Source organism: Bactrocera latifrons, unplaced genomic scaffold, assembly GCF_001853355.1.
Source record: "Bactrocera latifrons isolate USDA-ARS-PBARC rearing strain unplaced genomic scaffold, ASM185335v1 scaffold_810, whole genome shotgun sequence".
In the NCBI taxonomy this organism is placed as follows: domain Eukaryota; kingdom Metazoa; phylum Arthropoda; class Insecta; order Diptera; family Tephritidae; genus Bactrocera; species Bactrocera latifrons.
Genome location: NW_017537502.1, coordinates 2,828 through 21,969, shown reverse-complemented (window position 1 = coordinate 21,969; position 19,142 = coordinate 2,828). Strand labels below are relative to the sequence as shown.

At 33.9% G+C, this 19,142-nt stretch overlaps 1 protein-coding gene across 8 annotated transcripts in view; it reads left to right on the top strand.

The window, feature by feature from the left end:
* The window catches only part of LOC108976940 (protein anoxia up-regulated-like), a 75,648-nt gene that overhangs the window by 55,838 nt on the left and 668 nt on the right, over nt 1-19,142 (top strand). For 2 of the 8 annotated variants that reach the window (XM_018946389.1, XM_018946386.1), the window contains 6 exons: nt 4,203-4,664; nt 4,912-5,024; nt 5,082-5,212; nt 8,226-8,399; nt 18,533-18,734; nt 18,800-19,142. In XM_018946389.1, the coding sequence (XP_018801934.1) occupies nt 4,203-4,664; nt 4,912-5,024; nt 5,082-5,212; nt 8,226-8,399; nt 18,533-18,734; nt 18,800-19,142 (1,425 nt within the window). Of the gene's footprint in view, nt 1-2,439; nt 2,665-4,202; nt 4,665-4,911; nt 5,025-5,081; nt 5,213-8,225; nt 8,400-12,670; nt 12,859-18,532; nt 18,735-18,799 lie in introns of those variants that run through there. The other 6 variants (XM_018946392.1, XM_018946391.1, XM_018946390.1 and 3 more) reach the window with 5 other exon arrangements.

Below are 19,142 nucleotides of genomic sequence, written 5' to 3'. Positions count from 1 at the left end.
ACTTAAGTGATTTGCTTGGAGGCATAATGCTGGCGGATATAAATAGTATGCAACTTTGTGCCATATACTCAAATTTGGGAGCCAAGTTTCTTCTAAGCCTTCCAAAACCTTCAATTTTAAGTTTGAAATTGCTTGAACATCATTCTCATCGAATTTACAAAGTTCTTTTATTCGATGAGTTACAGGTATTACGTAGCATAAGAAAGGGGTGGAACAACCCTGAAGTTTTTTAAAAATGATTTCAAAATCTCGGCAAAGCTTAACCAAGGCTTGAATTATATATATATTTAAATTTGTAAGCCTACTAATTTCTCCATTATTTGTCAAAATTTGATTAATTTTCAACCGATTGTCTGCTATTGACTTTAGCATATAAAAATGTGAGTTCCATCGGGTTGGACAATAGCTTTTCAACGACGTTTGCAGCATATGTTGCATACCCGATTTTTTAAAATATTTTACTAACTTTTTACATGACAAAATTATGTCTTTGAGTTCATCTGTAGATTCAACACTTGATTGTAAAATGTTAGAGAAAAGGTGACTTGAATAATTAAGCCTTTCGTTGTTTTCTAATGCCTTTTTCACGTTGCTTCCTCGATCGGTGACGAAAATAACGCTATCTAAACTATGAATGCCAAATTCACCAAACAGACTTCGTAGCTTGTTTTTAATATTAATTCCAGTACATTGCGAAAAGTCCATAGACTTTATCCCAAGTACAATGTCATATAATTTAAAGTTTTTTTGAAAGTGCAATGTGGCACACAAAAAATCTCGTTTAATGTAGTTGTCTTTCCACAAATCAATTATGGCTGAACAGTGACCGGACTCTACAATACTGCTTAATTCACATGATATCTCTTTTTTTTCATGTTCGCCTTTTTTTCTATTTTGCGCGAAATTGTTGTAGGGTCTGTAAGCAAATCGTCTATATCTACATTTTTGCCATATTTCATGCCAATAGCTATAAAAAATTGTATTAGATTCCTAAATCYGGAACCTTCTACGGTTGAAAAAGGACGACAGTCTGCAATCATCCAATCCGCGCAAGTTTCTAAGGCTAGTTTTCTATCGTCTTCACTAACTTTCTGTTTAGACTGCTCTTTTGTATGTAAAATGTAGCATTTGTGTCTATTGAGATTCGAAGTCTGCATGTAACGATATTTAAACACTTTTTTGCAATTTCGGCAACACACCAAACCATTTAAAAGACTTCCGTCGTCTTTTATAATTTCTGCAAACATATCCCATATAGCACTTYTACCCTTTCGTTTGTCATTTAGTTTATAAAAACCATTACCAATTTTATCTACGACTGCTTCGGTATCAATAGTAAACTTTTAAACTAAAAGAAATGAAATACTTACATACATTTGTATATATATATTTAATAAAGAAAGTATTCTACCAAACTAAGTTAGCAAAATAAAACAACTTACAATTACTGAAATAATTCCACTTAATTATTTTTTTTTTCACAACTAGCAATGCGCAGAATGAATACACAAAAATAAACGATACGAGTAACTGCTCAGAAAGTTCAGCAAGTTCAGCAAGTGGAAGCCATAACACGAATCAATACTCAAACTCATTCGTACTTTTTTCCACTCTCACGACTCAGTGAGTCTAATAAGATTTTTAGAGTTAGAACCAACTAAGACACAAATTGTCGCTCATATTTGTATATGAGTGCTGTGTGGATTTCTATGATTTGGTTGGAATGAGTAATAGCATTTTATGAATTAGCATTGATACACACTTGCACCAATTGTTATGGCTCATGACTTAAGTACACCAATTTTATTGGTACTCAATGCAGATCTCTGGTATGTATACATATGTACGCTAGTTTGTTGGCGAAGCTGTTACAGCGGCAATGGAAGCGGTAACAATCGGCGATCGTTTGTTAGTTTCTTTCGGCACAGCTCGGATTTTCTACTTGTTATTATGAATGTATGTACATATATATGTGGCTCGCATTTGCTTTTGCTTACAAATGTGACAAAGAAATAATATATGTACATACATATGCCAAAGAAATTCTATTGTTTAAATTTAAGAGAAATCAAATTAAAATTATTTTTATATAATTTTTCCCGATTTTGTAAAAATAATTAAAATGTTTATAATTTTTCGAAAAAAAAAAGAAATGGTTCATATAATATAAAAGGATCACGCATATGTGACAATGGGCTCAGAGAATGCTTTTTTACATTCTCTGTGTGACTTTGTATATTTTTCTACAAAGCATTTCTCTTTATTTATTCTCGCATGAATATAGTCTTTTAACATATATTTTTGCCATTGCACGTGCTCAATTCTGCTAAATAGCAGCGAGAACGGCGAATTCCTTTCTATAGATCTATCAGCTATGTTAGCCGTCAAATCAAATATTATACAGAATTCGATTGGTACCTTCTCTATACTTTACATTCTCTGGTTAGACGATGCACGGCCTTCAAGCCACACCACTGTGCCCGTCGGAGTGGGGAGCGTGAGGGTTTTTCGTTACGGATTCGTTGGATTCGTTTAACTTGAATTAACATCAAAGAAAAAGAAATACTGCATGAATAAAATAAATAAATAATTATAATTGCATAAGGTGATACAAAATGCTATGCAACAGGCAGTTCCCGAGTGCCACATGTCTTTTTTTTTTAGGTTGGTAATGCTGTCAGTGACATTTATGTGAAATTTTACGTCAAAATATTCATTAGTGTTTGAGATACGTGTCGTTTTGTGAGCTGCTAAAAGTGAGTTTTTCGTTTTTTGCGATGTCGAAATTTGTTGAGCAAAGAATTTGCATTAAATGATCATTTCGCCAAAAACTYAACCCATATCGTTCCGCAACCACCGTATTCAACTGATCTGGCGCCGTGCGACTTCTGACTGTTTTCATACGATATTCAAGCCGTAGCGAAGACGGAACTGAAGGCCGTCCCGAAAAGTGACTACAACCAATATTTCGAAGATTGGAAAATCCGTTGGCATAATGTATTACATCAAGTGGGGATTACTTTGAAGGGGATGAAATTTATTTGGAAGAATAAATAAAGAATTTTCAGAATAAATACAATGTCACCTTATTTTTTGGGCACTATTTAGTACTAGTGGATCCGGTAACGCGTTCCTGTGTTATACATTTTATACTATTATTCATGTCATAAACTATTCAATACAGTGAAAATTTTATTTACGAGTAAAGGCGAAACCGCTTTTGTCGGTGTTGGAATCCAATGGATTGTAGTTGAGATTTAATATGTTATTATTATTATAATAATTTAAATATGTTCATACAAATAAATTATATTGAAAAAAATAACGAATTTAAGGCTGCTTTCTCAATGTGTCTTTACCAGTTTCTGTGCCCAGTTAATAGAGTTGTCCGCTTAATAAAGCGTTCCCTGTATTTTTTATTTATGAATATTTTTCACCATCCTTTCTTCTAAGCTGGCTCAATGTACTAAATTTTACTAAAATYGGTTCGGCAGTTTAGGAGTCCATCGCGGACAAACAAAGTGGCACGTGAATTTTATATATAAAGGTTGGATATATGCGTCGTTTTATGAGGCTCTAAAAGTAAATTCTTCGATTTTACCATGTCTGAATTTATGGAACGCCACATTTTCAACTAATATCGTGCCACAACCACCGCATTCGCCTGATTTACCTTCGCGTAACTTCTGGCTATTCAACAAATTCATATGAGGGGATTACTTTGAAGGAGGTGAAATGGGTACAAAATTCAATTTTTATTTTGATCACAGTGGGATGTACGTATTAGACGTGACACAAAAAATCATTGAAAGAACAGTATAATAAATATTTTAAAATAATAAATATTTAACCAACATACAATTTAGTATACAAACTGTATTTCATCAGTGACCACCTACTTTTACATAGAAATTAGATTCAGTAATTTTGTATTTAAACAACGCAGAGTTGATAAAAATTTTTGATTCCTTATGGTTTATTATTTAGTTTCAGTGACAATTACTTTTTATTAATATTTAGAGGAAGGTCGTATTATAATTGTGTATATCAACTACTTACTATTATACTATATATATATATGTATATTATATATATAAATAATAAACTCACATATAATTTATCATACATAATTTAAAAAAAAAATCAAATACTTTAATATTTTAAGTTATCTACATTAACCAAAACTTTTCAATATTGTATAGGTGTATAAAATGACCTATCCAATATACTCGTCGTACACAGTTCCAAGACGGGTATATACTGGAGCACGTATTTATACTTCACCTGTTCGAGTTATAACTTCCCCAGCTCGAGTAGTGACACGAGTTATACACTCACCATCTCCCATACGTGTTGTTCGCACAACTACACGGGTTATTTCCTCACCGGAACGTACAATGTCATACACCTACACAACACCAAAGATATATAACTCATCATATTTACCAGCAACCATTTATAGCTCGTATTTACCCTCTACTTATGTATACTCCACTCCATCCTATTACTACTCGCCCATGTCTCGTGTGTTCACCCGCTCGCTGAGCCCTCCAATCAGGATAACAACTTCTCCAGTGCGTTCTACAACATCATATTTGAAGAGAACATTACCAGGATATGGCGCTCGTGCTCTTACCAATTACCTCAACACTGAACCCTTTGCCGTGAGTGTTCAAATTTTAAAATATTGATTATTTTAACAGCATTTTGTTTACAAGAGGTGAATACAGATTAAACCACGAACTGGTTATCTCCGTTTTATCTGAAAAAATAACACACTTATATGATTAATATGTTAGTAGACATTTGCAACCCAATTGTTAAAAGTATTTAATAAAATTCTAATTAACACGCGGCATGTCCAAACATGAGTCTATATGTATTACAATATATTAAAAAATTGATTTGCAGGCTTTTCAGGATGAAACGAACCGTATTCGCCACAGAGCGCAGTCGTTGATTCGTGATATCCACTCTCCAGTAGTTCGCAGATCTCGTAGTTGCACACCATTTCCCGTAACTGGGTAAGTGTGGTATAGTTCAAAAACGTTTGTTCTTATAGTATTTATGATTTATCTTAGATATACTTATGAGCCAACATCTAAGCTTGCTCTTGATGCGTATGTCGAAAGAATAACCAATCCTGTACGTCATGTAGCCAAGGAAGTTCATAGAATCTCTCACTATCCTGAGCCAGCTAAAAAATATGTTGGTATGTATAAATTTAATATTTTCGTGGTTTTAATCGCGAGACCAGTGCTTTCTGTGAATTTACTTTTGTGAATATTATCGAGTAATTTTCATATTAGCTGCCTTCACCAAGTATTGGAGAGCAGTGAATCGAAGAAAGCAAACGGGCAACTATTCCCGTACATGTCTTCTGACGCATGCCCATTTGAGTTGTAATTCATTCTTGTTACGAAAATTTTTTATTGTCATGTCAAAATACGTGTTACGAACTCCTTAGCTTTGCTTTATTACACTGTGGAACATTTTTGGGATTATTGTCGGGGGAGGGGGGGGGGGTTTGGGATGGGGTGAGAAATTCCAAGTCAGGGTGATGATACTAGGTCAATATAGTAAAACCCTCAAAGGGTTTGGCGTTTGTATGTGTCAGTTTTTTTTATGACCTTTTAAATTTTTTCCTTATCTTGATGTTTTTGCCAAAATGTTACAACTAAGCGAAAAAACATCAAGATAAGGAAAAAATTTAAAAGGTCATAAAAAAAAACAAATCGATTTTTGTTCACCATGCGGTTGTTGTCATTACGAGTACTAATCAAGGTATACAAGGTTTGTCCGTATAGTAATGGTACTGACTTTCTTCCGCAGCGACTGTACTTCGGAGTGTGCGCGAGTTAATTTTTACATGAAGTAAAAAGGAGTCAAAAGCTGCATCGAAATGTGTACACTTATTAATACTCTTAAGACTAACTTATTATATAAATCCTTACTTCTATTTATACTAACTAGTATATTTACTTATTACTATTATGTTTAGATACAGTTGTACTCGTATACTTATTATATTATTTGTTTACAAATTGCTTGCTTAGATACATTTCCTTTGTTCTAAGATAAGGTTGTTGTGGAATTCAAATTTAGGTTTATTTTGATGCATCTTCTTTAATGGTATTTTAATACTTTCTGCTTCAATCATAAGGAATACGTTAATTAACTCGCACATCGATTGTAATCGGTAGAGGGTGTTCCTAGCTAACGAACAAGCGGCTGGTCAATTGTCTCCGAGCACCTGGACGGAGGCGTTTGATATAATCAAGCTGACTTACCCAGATATTACTTTAGCAAGAAGTGGTATATTTTAGTGGCACTAGGCCTTTTTCGAAGACTAGGAAGAGGTCTCTGATGATTATTGGAAGAATGAGCAAATCCAAAATTAAAACGATGCTCATTGTGTTTTTTGATTTTTTTCTCCTGAACAAACCGTCAACGTCTAATTTTGCGTGGAAGTCCTCAAGACACTCCAGATGTGACCTCCTCCTCCCCCCGAACTTTGTTTTGTTTCCTTTTGAAGTTGAAATCCGAGAGGCTGCCTGTCTTTCCGCCCACCCGTGCAACATAATACCTTGAGTAAAAATTTAAAGTTAAATGAAGTTTGGTATTACAGTTAGGCGAAATCTGACCACTGCCTATTTCGCTTTGCAATACACAAATCAAGCACCAATGAAAACAAAAAATTAAAATTTAAATTATGTAAGAGGTCTAAATTGTCAAAATGAGATCATATATTTCCAACCTCCCAGATACCAAATATGTGGACCCTACAACCTGACTCTGTCCAAAAATATCGATCAATCTAAGAGCTATGTTGTTTAAATTCAGAGAGAACTTTTGTCTGATAATTATGTAGCGTTTTGTTAACAATGGATATATTGGTCAATAGGGGAAATATTATATTTCGTATTTCTGATCAAATTTCAACTTATTTGTTTTTTTTATGCTTATAATGAACTGTAATGAACCAAATGTGTACCATTTCGGTCGACTAGTTTTTGGTAGTTTTTCGCTAGAGACATTATTCCATCCGTATAAAACTTTCATAGTTTCTCAGCGTTGACCTCTCACTTTTTGACGAGCCATCAAAGATGTGTATGGTCTAGCGTTGCCCTGATGGAGGACGAAGCCTTTTCTTTTGATCAGCTCTGGCCGTTGTTTTCGATTGATTACTTCAATCTCATCAGTTGTTGACAGTACAATGTAGACAGTACAATGTAGAATCAATCAATCGTTGCTCGGCTGGAGCAGCTCATAGTGAATGATTATTTTCCAATCCCACCAAACGCTCAGCACAGCCTTTCAAGGCGTCAATCCTGGTTTTGCGACCATTTGTTGAGCTTCATCACGCTTTGACCATGATCTCTTTCGCACGTTATTGTATATTGGATTAACTTTTCGTCTCCTGTTACCATTCGCTTTAGAAACGTTTCGATTTAATTTTTTTCAGCAAAGAATCGCAGATGTTAATTCGGTTCATTAAATTTTTCACAGACAATTCACGTGGTACCCAAGCATCGAGCTTCTGTTTGTAGCCAGCCTTTTTTAAATGATTCAGAACCGTTTGATGATGAATGTTAAGCACCTTAGCGATGTCATGGCTGCTTACGTGACGGTCCTCGTCAATCTTTTCCATAATTTCATCGACTTTTTCAACGATAGGCGACCATAGCGAGGTGCATCTTTCACATAGAAATTTCCAACGAGCGAATCATTGTTGTGCTACACGAACAGATACAGCATTGGAAACTTCATAAATTTCAATGGTGGCATGCATGGCATTCTTTCCTTCAAAAAAATTTCATAATATAGCGAATTTATTTTTAGCCTTTCTAACACTATATGGTACAGACTTTTACAATTTTTAATTGCATTTTCCTGCAATTGTTGCGTATACTTCCACATGCAAATGAAATAACTGTTACCTCATAAAAATTATAAAACAAATCGAGATATCGACAGACAAACATTCGCAAAACGGTAACGTTGACGTTGGGCATATCGTCATTGAATGATAGGATAGAGCTACCAGTGTCAAATTTATATTAAATAAAATGATAGAATTTTCTAATTTACCAGCTGACATGATTATTTTGAAAAACATATTCGCACATTTGATACTCTATAATCGCTATAAATATCTTCAAAATATATCCCCTTTATTACCCAATATTATCACTAAGATACTCTACTCATATTTAAATATAAAGGCAAAAGTCATCTGGCTTCAATGAGGATTTGCGGTGATAAAGCATATAATATTAGAAGGCCAATGTACGATTCGGACAAGGTCCGTACTGATATAAATCTTCTATCATGGTATTTAAGAAATTCTCATGGAAAAGGTGACGAAAAAAGTAAGGAGAATTATTCCGAGAAAGCAGGTAAGTACGCCAGCAGAAATACAATTTAGACATCATCAATGTCACATGCACACCCTCTACTAATAAAACACGACACTATTGGTTTGGAAGTTAGTCATGGTCACAATTGCTATTTCTCAAAAGACATTTTGAATTTCATTATATTAACTTACTTTAGCATGTATAAATAAAGTTAGTGCAAACATTTTCCTTGCAACATCGTGATTTGCTGGTATCGCAATTTCGTATTGCATTTTTTCATTTATACTCTTGCCACATGTGGCTACAGAGTTTCATTCACCTAACGGTTTTTTCAGCTAAAACTAATCGAGATATATAGTATATAGGGTCATAAATATGTAAATGATCAGGATCATGAAGCGAGTTTAAACCTGGGTGACAGTATGTCTGCCCGTCCGTCCGCGCAAGCTGCAACGTGAGTAAAAATTTAGATATTTCAATAAAACTTGGTATGCTCGTTCCTTGGCAAAAATAAACACAGACATAGATGGGCGTAATCGGCAAACTACAATACTAAAAAAATGAACAAGTAGGCGTGGTCCCGCCTTCTAATTAGTTTAATGTACATAACTCTTAAACTGCTGAAGCTACGATGACTAACATATCCGAAATATAGCTGCATGTGTTTCCTCTCCCCTTAACAGTATGCCTGTGTGTTATAAAAGGGGTGAACCGGTTAAATAATTCCCTTAGTCCCTACGTGTAAGATTGTAAAGATTTTCGAACTTCCTGCCAATATGTAAGTGAATGTTTTTCTTAAAACGGTCAATATTTTTGCATAAATATAACGAGAAACTAACAAGTCTTACGTAACGGAAGGTACTTCCCTGATAGCAGGATTAGCGAGAAAAATGTGTCAAAAGCTGATTCCATGGTAAAAACGCAGAAATCAGCCATCTTTGTTTATTTTCATTTGAAAAATCTTGCCATTGCTCAATACGCATATATAGTTTTGTGCACATCTAAGTTTTCAATTACAATTTTTCATAATATAAAATATCAAAACTGAAAACAAACTATTAAAACTAGTTTATATATTTATAAATAATAGCATTCGACTCTGATTTTGAGTTATCTTAAGAAAATTTCAAACATATTGAAGATAACTTTTATAATTACTACATTATATCGAGCTTGGCAACCCTGCGTTGTGAAAGAGCAATCAGCTGACATCTTCCTACGGCAAAGAGAGAAGTGAGTAGCATTTTTCGCTAAGGTGGCACCAATTAGAGATTCCAAGCGAAGCCAGGTCCATCTCCACCTGGTTTTTCCAAGAGAGTGGAGGTCTTTCTCTTATCGCAACGTCGACTCATCAGTTGTTGTCATCGTCCATGCTTCTACATTATATAGCAGGACGAGAATAATGAGTGCCTTATAGAATTTGGTTTTCGTTTGTCGAGAGTGGAGATTACTTCTCAATTGCCTGCTCAGTCTGAAGTAAGAGTGGCAAGACGAAGTTATCTACGACTTCGAAGTTATGACTGTCAACAGTGATTAAAGATTAAAAAATAATAACGATTAAAACAGTGTGTATTAAAGTACTTTGTGACATGTTTTCAGTTTTTCTTCGCCGCCCCAGCCGCTTTGTTGTTCTTCTTGGGGAGACATGTAGTAGAACAACAAAGCAGTGGGGGCTGATGAATTGCCGGCAGAGCTATTCAAACACGGCGGCGAAACCTGATAAGGAGCATGCATCAGCTTCTTTGTAAAATATGGTCGGACGAAAGCATGCCTAAAAATTGGAATTTAAGTGTGCTATGCCCAATTAACAAAAAAGGAGACCCCACAAGCCTCCTCAACATCGCATATAAGGTTCTATCGAGCGTATCGTGTGAAAGATTAAAGCCCACCGTCAACAAACTGGTTGGACCTTATCAGTGTGGCTTTAGGTCTAGCAAATCACCAACCGACCAGATATTCACCATGCGCCAAATCGTGGAAAAGACCCGTGAAAGAAGAACCGACACACAAAACCTCATCGTCAATTTCAAAGTTGCTTTCGACAGCATGAAAGGGAGCTGCCTTTATGCCGCGATGTCTGAATTTTGTATCCCCGCAAAACTAATACGGCTGTGTAAGCTGGCGTTGAGCAACACCAAAGGCTCCGCCAGAATCGGGAAGGACCTCTCCGAGCCGTTCGATACAAAACAAGGTTTCAGACAAGGCGACTCCCTATTGTGCGACTTCTTCAACCTGCTTCTGGAGCAAATAATTGGAACTGCAGAACTAAATAGAGAATGTATCATCTTCTATAAGAGTGTACAGTTGCTGGCGTATGTCGATGATATTGATATCATCGGCCTCAACATCCGCGCCGTTAGTTCAGTTTKCTCTAGACTGGACAAGGAAGGAAAACAAATGGGTCTGGCAGTGAACGAGGCCAAGACGAAATATCTCCTGTCATCAAACAAACAGTCGTCGCACTCGTGACTTGCCACTCACGTCACTGTTGAGAGTCATAACTTTGAAGCCGTAGATAATTTCGTCTACCTTGGAACCAGCGTAAACAACCAACAATGTCAGCCTGGAAATCCAACGCAGATTATCTCTTGCCAAAACATGCTACTTCGGAATGAGTATGCAATTGGGAAGGAAAGTCCTCTCTGACAAACAAAAACCAAACTCTATACTCCAGCTCTGAAAGTATTCGACGCTGTACCCGCCGGGGGAAGCAGAAGAATAGGAAGATCCCCACTCCTTTGGAAGGACCAGGTGGAGAGGACCTGGCTACGCTTGGAATATCGAATTGGCAACACATACTGAAAAGTAGAAACGACTGGCGCGCTGGCGCAATTAAGAAGAAGAGTGATTTTTGGTCAAAGAATCGCTCACAAGCGTCGATCGATTAGACGGCGCATTATCGTGCAACGAACGCGACAAATACGGCGCACTAAAGGCTTCAAAACTCCAAGGTAGAATACCGCATTAACGTATTGGCCGAGTGGAACAGATTCATTGTTGAATTCACGTCTTTACTTTTGACTTCTCCATGTGCAATTTTTTTGCTTTTATATCGTCCGGTGCCTTCTATTCAGCACTCTGGTGTTTCGTTTCGGGATCATAATTCGTTTCGTCAATAATCGTAATATTGTAAAGGACGTTTTTGTCCTTTTTGACCTCTTTAATRATGTCCTTCGAATGTTGGATTGTGAGAAATTTTTGGTCGTCAGTCAATATGTGCGGAACAAAAAGTGCACACACCTTTCGTAAGCTCAAATGTTCGGTCAAAATGCAATAAATCGATGTTTTGTAGATGTTCAATTCTATTTCCGGGAATTTCAATGACGATTTCGGTTGATTTTTGATGAATACACGCATAGTTTCGATGAAATTTCTGGTGGTCACGGATTTTGATTGGCCCACATGTTAATCGTCATTTATATCCTCACGACTACTTTGAAAACGTTGAAACCACTCGTACACTCTGCTACGGGATAAGCAATCTTCGTCATAAACTTGGTTTATCAATTGAAATGTTTCAGTAAAAGTTTTACCAATTTTAAAACACAATTTAATGCTGGCTCTTTGTTCGAAGCTCATTTTCGCACCAATAACACAAACATACTGGCCCTTAAAACGCAATAACTTCACATATGTCATGAAATTCTCACAGAACAATCAATAGAGATAGCACGTTCTAACTCATTAGTCGACATGTAGATTTCGCCACCAGGGGGCGCTTGATTCAAAAAGATTACTTTACCTTGTAACCTCTTTTTTTTGAAAATGATATTTTAAGTTACTCAACCATACAATATTTAAATTTTCTATTCGGTTCTAATATTTTTGCCAATAATTTTTCTGTTTAATAAATGTTATTTGCAAATTTCTGTGAAGCTACTATAGTTCAATGTCAATAACGGACATTGACATAGTTTTCTCTTTTAAATATTAAAAAATTGTTCCCTTAATTAAGCTTTATGAGATGAAATAGTGTATAGGTAAGGAAGTACCTTACGTTATATTATATTTCCTATGCGTTCTTACCAGTACTATGTGCAAGTTCTATTTATTGAAAAAAAATTAACGAAACTATGCTCACTTTTAACAAATTTTAACCTATTACATATTCTGAAACCTCATTATTTTTGTAACTTTTCCTTGCTCTCTTATTTATTTGATTATATTCAGCCCTTTTTATTTTCAAAAATCGTATCATTAACAAAATGATGCTACATCTGTGACTAACTAAATACATACAAACTACTATTATATTTTAGGGGAGTTTACTAACGTTATTTTGTTTTTTATGATTGATTGATTCTTTACAGTTGATGCTGTTGAAGTTGATGCCTAAATGATTATGCCTGCTTTTGATATGGATTTGTAATTTAAGTACAATGTATATCTGTTTCTTATATTCTTTATAAAAGCTTCTTTCTCAAACTGATCGTAACCAATATCGGGGCTAACAAAAATTTTAACCGGCCAATAACTTGCCATTTATGACTAGAAAAAATAAAAGTCACATATTTATATACGTTTTTATAGAATTTACGCATCTTGTAAAACTAATGATATCATTTAAAGATCCAAACTTCACTATTATAGTAAAGGATTTTCGAATGTTTTTTAACAGGTTAATTTATTTATGTGAAGATAAAAAATATTTATTTTGTACTATTCGTAGAATATTTTGTTTGACATTATATACCAAAAAATTGCAATAACTAAAATGTGGTGATTGTTTTTATATGGATACATAAATAAAAGTATTTATACATGTATTCTTATATGAATTTTATATGTCCAACTAAGTTTTTTAATATATCTACGTTTAACTGGTTACATATAGGGCGCCAAAAAAACGGTAAAATCGCGTATGTGGTAAATATTATATTCCACGTGTTATTGTGAACAACTTTGCATAAAAGAATTCCTAAAACCGCTTTCGAACCACTGATTTTTTAACTGAAGTTTAATTTTTATATGAATGCATTTCGAATTTCTATTCAGAATTTGTCGGAATCGGCCGAATCGGGCAGCTATAGGATGTTCTTTTCGAGGTTTCCAAAAATTTTTAAAGAAAAAACACAGAAACTTCAATTTTAATCGTGAATTTTTATTATTGTTTTTTGACATTTATTTATTGAAGATCATCTCTGTCACATGTTGGCCGCGGCTACGTCTCAGATGGTCTATCCGTTGAGTCCAATTTTTCTCATTCTGGTCGTAGTCTATTCAGTCGAATGCTGGGTGTCACGCTGGACACGACTCACGCGTGATCTGCAATTGAAATTTTGAAATGCAACTTAGTTTGTGTTTAACGTTGATAACTAGATATGTACATACAACTTAATTAAAACTTATTGGTAGGCGAGACCACACTTTTTTTTTTTCATTGTTTAGTTTGTATTATAGTACAGTTATGCAAGGTTACGTGGCTTTTGGTCTTTAATTAAAGACATGCCGATCTCGGCAAACGATGAATATCTGAAAACCTGACACACTGGTTTTTATAGAAAAAATCGACGAGCTCTAATATGTGTACTATGTAAGAGCAATTAAATTTAAATAACATGCAAATAATATCTAAAAGAAACAACCAATAATATTTGGCGTTTACTTATAGACATATAGTATATATCGTCCCCTGAAATGCAAAATAACGTAACAGCACTTTATGTAGGTTTACTGGAGATGCATAAAACCGTAAAAAAAGGAACCCACTTGAAATATTGAAACAAATTTTTCAAATCTGAATCAACATGAAACTATAAATTTATTTTAGAAAAAAAATAAAGAAAAAATGAAGCAAGTTTTATGGTAGGTGTCCAACGTTATTTTGAATTTTCATTTTTGGAACAAAATAATGATCAATCTAAATTTGTACAAAAATTAAAAATTGTAATATGAATACTTTTTTAATTTTAAATAAAAACACTTGAAAGTTTCTCATATTTTATGTTATTTTTATTACTAATATGTACATAAGTACTAGAAAAAAATTTAAATATTTCAAGCTAAAAAGTGAGGATAATGTTTAATTATTATTTATTAAATAATTAATTATTCAAAAGGTATATTATCATAAAATTAATAAAAGTCTGCTGAAATTAAAGCATTAGTTATTGTTAAATTTTGCATGTGCAAAAGAATAGGCTTTTGAATTCCTAAAAAAGCACGGGCCTGATCACTTGGATCATGGAGTCGCTAAACCGAACTCTGGCGGCTCCTTCTCTACCCATATACCGACTGAGTTGTCGGTGGGAAGAAGCCGTTAGAGAAGAGAGACAGGGAGCTTCTTCATAGATGGGTCAAAGGTGAAGGGGTCTACTGTCAGGAGCTCTCTATCAACTACAGTTTTAGGCTTCCTAACTATTGCAGTGTCTTCCAGGCCGATATTAGAGCCATGGAGGTAGCAGAGGATTTACTACTCCAGAGTGCAGCCTCCTTCAGAGAAGTGACCATCGACTCAGATAGCAGAGCTGCGATTATAGCCTACTCATTAACAATGAGAGAATTCAGAGCTGATCGAAGATCTAACTTCGCTATCAAAAGCATCTAATGTCTTTGTGATAAGAATGATATGAGTGTCAGACCACAGCGGACTCGCAGGAAACATGAGCTAGCAAGAAGAGGCACCATAGAACCGCTATCGGTATAATGGGAGGGGATCTATGCTCCCGTATTCTCTTCTATTAATCTAACGCTGGGCGTCGCAGAAACTTGGTCAGCGCTGGGCCACCATTGGTACACCCGCTGTCGCAAAAGGCTTTTGGCCCAATATTATTTCCATGAGATCTCTTTGCTAGCCTTTCCCTAGTTTTGGGGCCTGTACCTACAGACGTCCCACCGAACTGGCGAGAAGCGTTTTGTTAATTCAGAAGTTCGAAAACAGCAGTTCTTCTTTTCTATGGTCTCACAAAGGACTACATATATGTATATAGTAGGCCACGTTCGGTCAACCATGTAGCCTAAAATAACCAAGGACATTGAACTTAATCATTAAAAATAAACATAAAGAATACATGATGGCTAACTTCGATATAAAAAAAACCAAACACTCTGTTATATTTACATACATGAATGATGATACATTATTTTGTTTAAAGAAATCAAGCACTTGATGATACGCTTTTTGAATTTTTAATATACCTTGGGTATTTTTGATCGCAGAAGCTTAAAATTTGTGACTCATATGTAATATGATATGGTGAATCGTAATCAGTAAAAAAACTCAATTTTGAATTTTTTGATGATAAGTTATTTTGCATTTCATTTGTTCACCAAACAATCTGTTATATTTACATACATGAGTGATGATACATTATTTTGTTTAAAGAAATCAAGCACTTGATGATACGCTTTTTGAATTTTTAATATACCTTGGGTATTTTTGATCGCAGAAGCTTAAAATTTGTGACACATATGTAATATGATGTGGTGAATCGTAATAAGTAAAAAAACTCAATTTTCAATTTTTTGATGATAAGTTATTTTGCATTTCAGGTGATGATATACTTCTATATTGATAGTAATATTAGATATATGAGTTTTGACGTACAGTGCTTCCCAGTAAAAAATCGGATAATCCAAATATAAATTTTAGATCGCTTCAGGATAATAATACTCCTTTTTAACATTATTTGTCCTTGTGAGGGATTACTACTCCTAATAAAGAGCAAGTAAATCTTTCTTTTAAGTCTCTTACTGACTTCCGAAACTATAGCAGAAGAAATAATCTTCTTTGTATCCAGAAATAGTACAAAAAGAGTAATTCTTTACAGAAAGAACACAAAAAGCGTAAATATTTTTGTCTCTTGAAAAACCATAAAAAGAGTTATATTATTTTACGTAAAGTAGTAATATTTTACATCATTGAGTACTATTAAAATTCCATATTTTTATTGTATAAATTAGTAATGCTCTTTATAAAAATAAATAAAGTTCATTGTTGCTAAGAAAAATTTTCTTTAACGGGTTCTGCAAAAGATGAGAAAATAGATAACATAAATTAGTAACTTCAGATATAATATAAAAGTCTCAGATCTTACGAAAAAGGATAAAGTTAAACAATCTGACTTTATTGATCGCCATCCCAGTTGATTTTGAGAAAAAATTTGTCGTGAAAAACTTTCGCAAGCTGACGCTGCTGCAGCAAAGTTTATTTGATTCCACTTGGAATTGGGGGAACAGTTTTTCTTTTTTGTCATTTGTGTTTGTATGTCTGTATGTATGCACATAATTATATGCCATTAGAATTTCAGTTCTCTTTCCATTCGTTTCGCATTCACACTTTTGATAAATTAATTAATTTTCCACAGACACTCCTTTTCTGGTTTCACCTTAGCGAACTTGGAATCAAGAAACCATTAAAAATATATACAAGACACAAAATAAATTATTTCTTCACAAAAAAATTTATAAATTGCTATTACCACTTCGGATTCCGATATTTAGCCCCACCATGAAATAACTTAATGGGTAAAAGCTGTAAATCAATACTAGCTGGACGTATGTATGTTCTTTAAAGGTGTATCCAATAATACTGTATGATTGCTCAAAATCTTTTTTTAACATTCCGATCCTAGCTAAAACGGAATTAACTTTATTTTCCACATTTTTTATCGCTTTTTCATTATTTGCTAGAGAAGATAGAGTTTAATGTTAACTAAGGCAATTTAATTCATTTACCTTTACCATTAATAGCAATTCTAAATGGTATAGTATACGGCTTAAATATTGCTTAAATTAAAGAAGTAGCTTTTTGTTAAACACTTTTCATTTTGTTCACTAATCGTTTTAACTGACGCCTCGAATAAATACCTTCGAGATATTTTATTCACGTTCACGCGTTGATTCCAAAAATTAAAATGTCAAAATACGTCTATTTTTAAAACAGAAGATTTTACATTTGGAGTATTTATTCCTTTTAAATATATCAATAAGCGAGGAAACAAATGGTTTTTATAAATAAACGGTTTTTGTAAACAAATGATTTTTTGCTTTTATTGCTCACTTAATGTTCGAAATAAATGATGAAATCAGTGTCCCTTTATTGCTCGAATTTAGTATTAATGTATTTTAGTGAGTTACATAAGAAAGTTCCGGACGATTACATTTAAACTTTTATTAAATTTATTATGAGTCTCTTAAAAAGTAGTGAATAAAATCATGAAATTGATCTTCCAGTTTAAAAGAGAAATTAAGCGACATTTTTGAGTTAAGACATCAAATAACAGTGTGATAATCGCAATTATTTCATCCAAAGTGACACATTTCATAAGCCAGGTAAACGTCGCAATTAACACAAAAGATGATCTAACGGTGATTTTCCAGTGTACTACGATTTGACATACTAAAAAAAAATTATTATGAAGTTTTTGAGTTGTGACTATTAAAGTTAGTGTGTGTTAAAGCTATATCTTAGGATAGGCCAATTAAAATACGTAAGGTTTTTATACGATTTGACATACTGAAAACAAAATTATTGTAAAAATGTTTGAGTTGTGACTTTTGTAGTTAGTGTGTGATACAGCTATATATTTGAATTGGCCAATTAAAACACGTAAGTTTGTTCTTAGATACCGTGAAAATATTGTTAAAAATAAAAAAAATTCGGTAAAATTGGAGTTCTTAATACTAATGTTAACAATCAATGTTCCCAATTACCGTATTATCTTTATGATATTATTTCATATTTTAAAATTTTAGATGAACCTACTTTGAAACGTAATAGCTAGTTATTTATATAAGCATTTGAAATGGTAATGAGTTCTCGTACCGTAGACCGTGAAAATATTTATAAATACTTCACAAATTCAAAAATATATACATATGCTTATACATTTTTAAGTAGCTTAATTGGGATTTTTAATGGACACTTGAATGTAAATTCTACATATTTATTTATGCTAACCTTTTACAAAACTGCTTCTTTCACTAATTTGCTTATGTGCTCACAAAATAAAATAAAATGTAATATTGAACATGATATAACACGAAAATAACAAAGAGCGTTGAAACAATCCCTGAACGGTAAGTGTTTCCAATAATTAAAAATTTAAGTATATGTGATAATTGTATCGGAATAGTCATCCAAATAAGACAAAAATTATGTACAAATCAATATATCTTGGTTTACTTATATAACAATTTCCACAATATGGACCTTTAAATATTTTTTATAGATCCTGACTTAGACCCGTATCGTCCGTCTCGTAAATTTTCTACACCTCTATCATTAGATGACCCCGTTGGAGAAGAAACCAAAGAAAAACAACGTCTTCGACATGAACGCCTAATGACTGTCAGTGAGGAGGTTTTAGACGAAATTCAGTTAGAAAAAAAGAAAGCTCTTATTACGGATGAGTTAAAGGAACGAGAACAAAAGTAAGAAAAATGTTTTTCACATTTTACAGTGTAGGGGTTATAATTTCGAACATGGAATTTTGCAGAACTCTAGGAGAGAGTATTAACAAAAAGCCTAAGGAATATACTAAGAAAAAAGAAGATGCTCTTAAACCCGAGGAAGCACGATTAGCTGAAGAAGCTCGATTATCTGAAGAAGCGCGATTATCTGAAGAAGCACGATTATCTGAAGAAGCACGTTTGGCTGAAGAAGAACGATTAGCTGAAGAAGCTCGATTGACTGCAGAAGTACGATTAGCTGAAAAAGTACGATTAGCTGAAGAAGCACGATTAGCTGAAGAAGCACGATTAGCTGAAGAAGCACGATTGGCTGCAGAAGTACGATTAGCTGAAGAAGTACGATTAGCTGAAGAAGCACGATTAGCTGAA